Here is a 9,129-nt window from a genome sequence, read left to right on the forward strand (position 1 = left end):
CTGTAGCCCAGTCTTCCTCCCAACCTTGAAGGGCTGCACCCCCAGGCTCAGAGCCCTCCCTCCCAGCTGTGCCCAGGAATCACCTCTACTTTCCCCAGATTCAGGGCTGGTTCTCCTTCAGCTGCTTGAGCTGTGGTTGATGAGTTCACTTCCTTTCCACAAGCATTTGCTAAGGAGCAGTTATGTGTCCAGTTGATGGAGGGGCAGTAATTAAAATATGGTATTTTTGTGGTTGAAAACCACAGGCTAATGGTATTGTGCTCTGGAGCTGGAGTGGGCTGCTTTTCTCTCCTGTATTGTTACCAGAAGTCATGTGATTTAAAATCTGTGCACCAGAGGAAGAGGCCAACCAAGTGGGCCTGATGGGCAGGAAGAAGGTGGAGCAAACCTAGAAAGCAGCTTCGGGCTTTTAAGAGGATTATGGGTGGTTGTGCTGTGTTTAGTCACTCAGTCATGTCTGACTCTTTGAGACCCCATGGACTGGAGCCCACCAGGCCCCTCTGTCCATAGGGATTCTCCAGGCAAGAATAAGGCAAGGATAATGGAGTGGGTTGCCACGTTCTCCTCCAGGGGGTCAGACCCAGGTCTCCTGCATTGCAGGTGGATTCTTTACCGACTGCACCACCAGGGACGCCCAGGTGGAGTGGGCAGCCTATCCCTTCTCCAGGGGGTCTTCCCGACCCAGGAATCCAACCCGGGTCTCCTGCACAGCAGGCAGGTTCTTTACCAGCTGAGCTACCAGGGAAGCCCCTATGCGTGGTTAGGTCAACCTAACTTACCTGCAGGCAGGTTTAGTTTTTCAGTTTGAATTAATCACCCACTAACTGCTAGCATTTTGTTTGAATTAGTTACCAACCTTCCACAAGAACAGGTTTCCCATATTAATCTAACACCTGGGATTTTAAGTTTTATTCAATTTTAATTAAATAGCCAAATACGCTGGAGTTCAGTACAAATTGTACTGAACACGGGGGTTAGTGATGGACTCCATAGGAGAAATCACTCCAGGGTGAGACTGGTTGGCCTTGCCCACAGTTGGCTCTAACAGCTGTCTTCTCCCCCGACAATGCACGCACACACACACACACACACACACACACACACCCTGACAGACATACACACATTCACAGTGAGCCTTTTCCGGGGGGAGGAACTCTCCCTGGATCTGCTCCCACCCAGCCTGCTCTTGAAGCGGTGGGGGAAGCAGAGGGCATCACCACAGACCCAGTGGAGAGCGTAACAGGTGGCACTGAAAAAAAAAAAAACAACCATAAAGAGGGGCCATGTTCAGAAGGCTGTTTTACTTTGGGTATTTTAAAAATACATTCCTGAGGTCTGGACGAGATGCTCCTGTGCAAGGGAAGAATTACCACGCGGGGTCAGTGGAGCCAGAGGGAGGTGACTGGGGTGGGTGGGAGCAGGGCGCATGCGCGGCAGCCTGGGAGAAGCCCAGGGAGATGCGCCGCGATCCGCCCCGCCGAAGCGGGAGCAGCTAGTAGAGAGTCTCTCGGGCGTGGGTTCTCAGGTGGCGCAGCAGGTGGGAGTTGCGGCTGAAGCTGCGGCCACACTGTGCGCACGAGTACGGCCGGGCCCCGGTGTGCACCAGCATGTGCCGCAGCAGGTTGCAGCTGCGGCTGAAGACCTTGCCACACTCCGGGCACTCCTGCGGGGGCTCAGCCGGCCCAGATGCGGCCTCGTCCCCCGCCCCGGCGTGGGTGGCCAGATGCCGCTGCAGGTGGGCGTTGCGCCGGAAGCTCCGGCCACATTGCTTGCAGCTGTAGGGCCGCTCGCCCGTGTGGCTGCGGCGGTGGCGGGCCAGGTTGGAGCTGTTCCGGAAGCGGTGACCGCAGGTGTCACAGACGTGGGGTTTCTCCCCGGTGTGGATGCGCTGGTGGCGCGCCAGGTGGGCGCTCTGGCTGAAACCCTCGCCGCACTCGCTGCAGCGGCAGGGCTTCTCGCCTGTGTGGCTGCGCTGGTGGCGGGCGAGGTCCTGGGTCTGGCTGAAGCTCTTGCCACACTGGGTACAGTGGTGGGGCCTCGGGCCGCCGTGGGTCAGGAGGTGGCGGGCGAGCCCGGCCCGCCGCATGAAGCGCTTTCCGCAGTGCGGGCATCCGTAGGGCTTCTCGCCCGTGTGCACCCGCTGGTGACAGACCAGCTGGGAGCTCTGACTGAAGCTGCGGCCGCACACCTGGCAGGAGAAGGGCCGCTCGCCCGTGTGCACGCGCCAGTGGGCCCCCAGGTGCTCGCTGCGCCGGAACGCCTTGCCACACTCGCCGCACACATAGGGCCGGCGCTCGGGCCCGGGGCGCAGGCTGCTCGAGCACTCGGAGCACTGGTGGCCCTTGTCCTTGGCGTGGATCCGCAGGTGGCGCTTGAGGCTGGAGCGGCGTTGGAAGGTCTGGCCGCAGTGGGAGCACAGGACGACGGTCAGCTCGGGGGGTGCCGGGGGCTTGGTCTCCGGAGCGCCGCCAGGGGGCTTCTGGTCCTGGGCGTGCGCCAGCAGGTGCTGCGTGAGGCGCGCCCGGCGCTGGAAGCCCTGGCCACATTCGGCGCACAGGAAGGCGGGCTCGGAGGAGTGCGTCTGCAGGTGTTTGTTCAGGTGCGAGCTCTGGCGGAAGCGGTGGCCGCACAGGTGGCAGGTGTGCGGCCGCTCGTCTGTGTGCGTGCGCATGTGCAGCTTGAGGATAGAGCTGCGGCCGAAGCCCTTCCCGCAGCACAGGCACAAGAAGGACCGCGCGCCTGGGTGCGAGCGCAGCTGGTGCGCCTCCAGGCGGGCCAACTGCGGGAAGCTGACGCCGCAGTCTGTGCAGATGAACTTGAGTTCCGAGTCCGACTTGGGGGCGCCCTCGGCTGCTTTGACCTTGAGAACTTCACTCCTGCCGGGAGGGGACATTTCTCCTCCGGGGCCGCTTGTTTCAGGGCCCGATCCTAGCGACTGGGCGTGGGGCTCTTCTGCCACCCTGGGGCTCTCTGCCTGAGAGTTTGCTGAGGCAGCCAAGGGCCAGGACACCCCTTTCGGCTCTTCTGCCTTAAAAGCCTCTTCTAGGGTTCTGCCTCCAGTTTCTAAAAAAGAAGCAGAAAACAGGACAGGTCGGGGTTTTTCAGAGGGTCTTCTGGGAATCGCTAGAACCTCAGTGGAAAGAAACCCAGAATTCTGCAAAGTTTGTAGGTGGGCAGAGGGTGGGGTAAAACCCAAATAACGTAAGGTTTACCGCCCTGACCCAGGCCCCTTGTATTGGGACTGCATTCGTTGCCAGTAGACCACCAGACAAGTCCCTTATTTTATTTAATTTTAGCTGTTGTAATTAATTTTATTGAAGTATATTTGATTTACAATGTTGTGTTACTTTCTGTTGTACAGCAAACTCATGCAATTATATATATATATAATTTTCTCTTATGTTTTATTACAGGAGATTGAGTAGGACATTGTTGTTTTTCCATTCTATTAATACATGTAATAATTTGTATCTGCTAATCCCAAACTTCCAATCTACTCCGCCCTCCCCCTTGGCAACCACGAGTGTTCTGTGTATTTCATAGATCAGTTGATATGTGTCATATTTTAGACTCCACATATAAGTAATACCATATAGTATTTGCCATGACCACCTTTTTTTTTTTTTCTTGGCCCTGTCAAATAGCTTGGAGAATCTTAGTTCCTTGACCAGGAATTGAAGCAGGGCCCATGGCAGTGAAAGCCTGGAGTCCAAACCACTGGACCACCAGGGAATTCCCGACCACTTATTTTAAAAGCTCAGAGTTGGGGGTGGAGGTTGATGATTAGATGCAAAGAGCCTTAAAATTATATCTATATAGATATGGAATAACAATATAGATCTATATAAATACATATCACCTCATCAAAATAGCTCATTTTTAGCCAAAGAGGCCAAAAAGTCAGGGGCCACCTTGGACATACAAAAAAGCCTTCAGTGGTCATTAACCCGGGAAAAAGCTGTCTCACCCAGAGGATGCACAGGCCAAGCCTTCTTTGCTGGGACGTCTTCAAAGGTCAGGGACTCCTGTAACAAAGGGATGGCAGAGATTGTCAGTGAGTGAGGAACGGGGCTCGGGGACCTAAGAGAGATGAAGAGCTCTCCAGGTTTAAATTAAGACAGGGGTTTGCTGAAAGCACAGGGTCGGAGAACGTTGCAGAGCAGAAGATAGGCCTGGAGTGAGGACACCCGCCCAGCTCACCAACACCGCTGCCAGCTCCTGATCTCCCGAGCTCTCCTCTGGCCACAGCTCGGGGCCCTGGAGGGCTGACGGCGCTGGGGGAGAGACAGCTGTGAGGAGGCAGCCCTACCGCCGTGCGGCCTCGGGGTTGTGCAGCCATGGCCAGGGCCCTGGGGCTCTCCGCCATTCCCGCCAGCTTGGGAGGCCGCCCCCTTTCCCTTCCTGCCCCCACACACCTGGCCCCCCAGCTCCCCTCAAACCCCAGGCCTCCATCTCCCTAGGGCCCCGGCGCCTCACCGCTCTCTTGCGGGGCCTGCAAAGTCCTCCTGGGACCTGGGCTCAGTGGCTGCCTTGAACTCAGGGGACGTCTCCAGTCCCCGATCTCAGCAGGCTTGGAGGACCCCGACTGGGATGGCGGGAGCGCCTGCGATGGCTCCAGGGCTGGAGGCCCTTCTGAGGGCGCTTCCTTCTTGGGACTGTGGCTGGAGACTTGGAAAGAGCCCCCCTGTTCCTCCAAGGTGACGTCTGCACGGGGACAATTCTTGCCAGCATTAAAACTGAAATCCTGTTCAGAACACACCCATGTCAGGGGACAGACAGGACAGTAATCCACATCCTACTAGCTCCAAAGGACAGTGGCACGGTGGAAAGGTGAAGCTCAGACAGGGAGGGAGGGAGGGAGTTAGGAGGACAAGAAGGAACTGGCAGAGGAAGACAAGTGGGACCTTAGTGCCCCAACAAGGGATCAAACCCCCTGCTGTGGAAGCACGGAGTCTTAACCACTGGACCACCAGCAAAGTCTCAGCTCAGTGATTTCTTAACAGGGTGATAACGTCCCTGCCTTTTCCCCCTGCTGTCCAGCCCACTGGGCGGCCCCTCTTACCAGCGGCCCCACGTTGCTAGACTCCCTCTGGACACCCTCTAGCAGCAGTACCACCTCTTCGCCATCCCTGAGCTGCTGGCCCTGCAGCCGGGCCAGGAGGTGTGGGGGCAGCACACTCAGGAACTGCTCGAGTACCAGCAGCTCCAGGATCTGTTTCTTGGTGTGCAGAGCCGGTCGCAGCCAGTGGTTACAGAGCTCCCGGAGCCGGCTCAGGGATGCCCTCGGCCCCATGTCCTCCTGGTACTGGAAGCACCTGAAGAGCTGGTGAGCCACCTCGGGCCGGGGCCTGGCCTCTGGCCGCCCGGGGTCCTCCTGGCTGGCAGCCTCCTCCTCTTCCTCCAGCTTGACTGCTCCGAGCTGCTCCGGCTCCCCCGCAGCTTGGCCGGGTTCTGCAAGCATCCTTCACTTTGGGGGCGCCTCACCGCGGCTGCTCTCGTGTTCCAGTCTCTCCCTCCTGGCTCCCACACCCGGGGTGTTAGAGGAATCTCTTCTCGAATGGGTCACAGGTAGCGGCTCAGCCTGACCAAGCAAGGCAGAGAAATCGAATCGCTCAGTATTATCCATTCCTTCCTGCAGCACTTAGAACTTCACCTCGGTTTGCCCCAGGGACCAAAGTTGGCAGCCCCGAAAGAGGACAGTCTGGCTGTCCCTGCCTGTTGATATGGTACCACGGGGAGTACCTGGCACCACTGAAGGGGGAATCCTTGCCAAAAATGTTCCGTCGCAATCCAATCCAGCCTTTAGACCCAACTTCCAGTTAAAGGGCATTGGAGGGAATAAGAACAAGGTGGTGGAGAGGCTAAGAGTGATAGTGTTTAAAGGTACAAACTTGTAACGAGTAATAAATAAGCCATGGCAATCTGATGCACAGTATAGCAAATACAGATAAGAATATTGTACTGTAACACATTATGTAACATGATACATATTGCTACATCACAATCATATTATAATATATAAATGAAATGCTGCATACCTTAAAGTTACTCAGTGTTACATGTCACATTTATAAAACAGGGACTTCCCTGGTCTAGGAACTAAGATCCCACAGGCCGCACAGCAACTAAGTCCGGGCTCCACAGCTAGAGAGAAGCTCGCGCTCAGCAACTACCGAGCCCGTTTGCCGCGACTAAGACCCAATACAGCCAAAAATAAATAAATAAAATATTTTAAAAACGATTATAAAACAAACAAGCCAAATGATCCATTGAGTAAACAACTGAACAGATCCGAAAGACCGGACATTCCCAGAAACCTGGCCCAAGTTCTTCCAAGTCTGTTATGAAAAAATAAGTACCTGTAGGCACATTGCTGTAGAGGAGGCTAACAGCTGATGTAAGGAAACGTGGGAACCTTGACTGGATCCTGACCTTTAAGAAGGGGTGGTGGTGCTAAAAGTTATTCTGGGGAAATAGCTTTGGGGAAATAGTTGGGGAAATCTGAATCTGGTGGAGCCCTGGCCGATAAGGGAAATGACTAGCAACTTCTGAGATGGGATTCCAGCCTTGCGCTATGTTGGAAGTGTCTTCATTCTTAGAAAATGTTAAGGATTTGGAAGTGAAGAGGGATGAGGTTTCATCCACACTTCTGGATCAACAAGGCAAAAGTGGCAAAATTATAGCAGTTGTCGAATCCGGGAGGTGGGTGTATGGATGTTGAGCGCATTGCTCTTTCAACTTCTCTGGAAGTTTGAGAATTTTAAAGATAAAAGGGTGGGCGGTGGGTGTAGTTCATGCACGGGATCACTCCTTAACCAGACGTCCTGATTCTCACTTTCTGGTGCTGGAGGTGGCTTTCAGGGGTCAAAGCCAAGATCACCCAGCTGACCAGGGTAGGGCTGAGCTCCCACCTAGTGTCCCAGTCTCCTTCCCTGGGTTCCATCCCAGGAGACAAGCCAGGATGAGCCAGGGAGATGGGGTCGGTGGGTGGGTTTCCACATGAGACTAAGCTGACTACCTCCAGAGGTTTGTGATACATGTGTCCCCGAGGCAGGCCAAAGCAGAGAGGCGTCCAGTGGGTGCAGCCTGGGGAGCTGGGTGATGAGTGGGAGACACAGACATTTCCCTTTATTTCCTAGTTTGTTTTTTTTTTTAAATCCTGATTCTTCCCTTGTCCACTGGGAAGTATCCATCACAACATCCCTGTGACTCTAGCTAACAGTAAAAAAAAAAGTGCTTCTAACTTGGCATCAGGGGGCACTGGTTCTGTAAGACTGCTCATTCCTTTGGGGCTAGCGGAGACCTACCTAGAGGGAGTTGACCCAAGTTCAGCCCCACCCCTAGAGGACTCAGTTCAGTCCTTCAGCACAACCCAGCCAGGAGGCTTACACTTCCGAACAAGCTTGTAGAGCTTTGAGGCACTTTTATTTTATTTTTTGGCTCAGCCTCGTGGCTTGCGGGAACCTAGTTTCCTGACCAGGGATTGAACCTGCACCCTTGGCAGTGAAAACGTGGAATCCTAAGTCACTGAACCACCCTGGAACTCCTTAGTCACTTTTACATTTTAATCTAGGCAGGGATTACTTTATGGTTATGGAAACCCAAGTCCAACATCTCTCTGCCCTCCCTGTTCTCCAGCCTCAGGGCTGCGAAGGAGCCTTTTCCAGACCTGTTCCCCTACCCGCACATGAACATCCAAGGCAGGGAGTTGGGCAGAAGCCCTCCTGCATCACTTCCCACCAGGTAAAGGCAGCAGAGCGGTGCCCACACCTGCAGACAGTACACTCTGGGCGCACGTCTAAGTGCTGGCTGTTCTCATTGAGTAAAAACACAGACAACGGCTAACAGCTCATCCTATCATGACCATGTTACAGCCCAGGACACCTAGATACAGAGGTACAGACATTCTTCCAAGAAGGCAACCCAGCCTTGGTGATGGAGTCAGGGAGAGGTCGGCCTGGCCAAGAGCTTTGATAGTTTAAGCCCTCTTCATTTGGGGTTGAGGGATCTCTGAACCTCCTTTTCAGGTGGGGTGAGTGGGGGTTGAATGAGATTAAAGAACACAGGACACTGAGCCTAGCACTTCCCAGCTCGGAGGAGAGGGTCGTGATGCTACAATACAGACTCAGGCCTGTGTCCTGGCTACCTGACCAGCCCTCAAGCCCCAGCTCCCTCCACCCCCTCCAGCATCTTCCCAGCTTCCCTTCCTCTCCCTCATCTTACTATAATTTCTCCATTTGACAGGTGCAAAGAGGATGGTGCAGAGAGGATGGGTGACTTGCTCAAGGTCACACCAGGGGAAGCAAAGATTTGCTTTAAGGAGAGAACACTGATCTTACGGTGCAAAAGCTCAGAAACAGAAAAGGACCCAATTACCCTCCCACCGTGTGTGATCTGCCCCGTCTAAACCAGAATATTACAGCACAAATCTGAAAAACTAAGGGCATTCAAATTTCCAACCCTCAGGCCTAAACTCATGGGATGCCACAAGCTTCAGGTGAGGTCTCACCAAAAGGTTTGAAAGAGGTGGAATTCCAGGGACGTTGGCCAGGAGAGTCTCTCCCGCCCCCAAGTCTGCAGGACAAAAGCTCTGTGAATATGCGCATCTGTGGGGGGTGAGCTGGGTTGTAGGAGGCAGGGTGTGGCGCTCTTCAGCCATCCTCCGGTATTTGACCAGCTTAACTTGGAGCCTAGAGTGGCGGAGAGGCTTAAGGTAGACCAGCCCGGGTGGCCACAAGACCCACCTAGACAACGGGGGCGCCCAGAGCCGGGGTCCTTGGCCAGAAACTCCCCCTTGCTCCCTGGATCGCTCGTCTTTGTTGGCTGCGTGCCTCTCTAGTCCTGAGCTGAGTTGAGGAACCTGGTCAGTCCACCTGGGGGAACGTGGAGCCTGCCTTCTGCTCCCCAGAGGGCATAGCAAGCCCACGTCACAGGAAGTCCTGTGACCCTCCCAAATGCCCCCACTGACACAGGCCTCCCGGTCTTCCCAGCCCTGGACTCCCCAGCACTGGGCTTCACAGCACAAACCAACCACGTCCGCCCAAGACTCTTCTGGCACTCTAATGCCTTACCCCACCACCCCTCCAGAGGCCTGGAGCCCCCTTTCTCTCTCCAAGCTACAAGGAACCC

General features: G+C 54.9%; 1 protein-coding gene across 1 annotated transcript; it reads right to left on the bottom strand.

The window, feature by feature from the left end:
- Positions 1-1,304: 1,304 nt before the first annotated feature.
- On the bottom strand, positions 1,305-5,863 carry ZSCAN10 (zinc finger and SCAN domain containing 10). The gene is made up of 5 exons (XM_042239733.2): positions 5,063-5,863; positions 4,477-4,744; positions 4,201-4,274; positions 3,968-4,025; positions 1,305-3,063 (listed from the first exon to the last, which is right to left on the bottom strand). Exons 1-5 carry the CDS (start codon positions 5,459-5,461, stop codon positions 1,493-1,495), a joined length of 2,370 nt encoding a protein of 789 aa, XP_042095667.1. The 5' UTR covers positions 5,462-5,863; the 3' UTR covers positions 1,305-1,492.
- Positions 5,864-9,129: the final 3,266 nt, after the last annotated feature.

This window comes from Ovis aries, chromosome 24, assembly GCF_016772045.2.
Source record: "Ovis aries strain OAR_USU_Benz2616 breed Rambouillet chromosome 24, ARS-UI_Ramb_v3.0, whole genome shotgun sequence".
Taxonomy (NCBI): domain Eukaryota; kingdom Metazoa; phylum Chordata; class Mammalia; order Artiodactyla; family Bovidae; genus Ovis; species Ovis aries.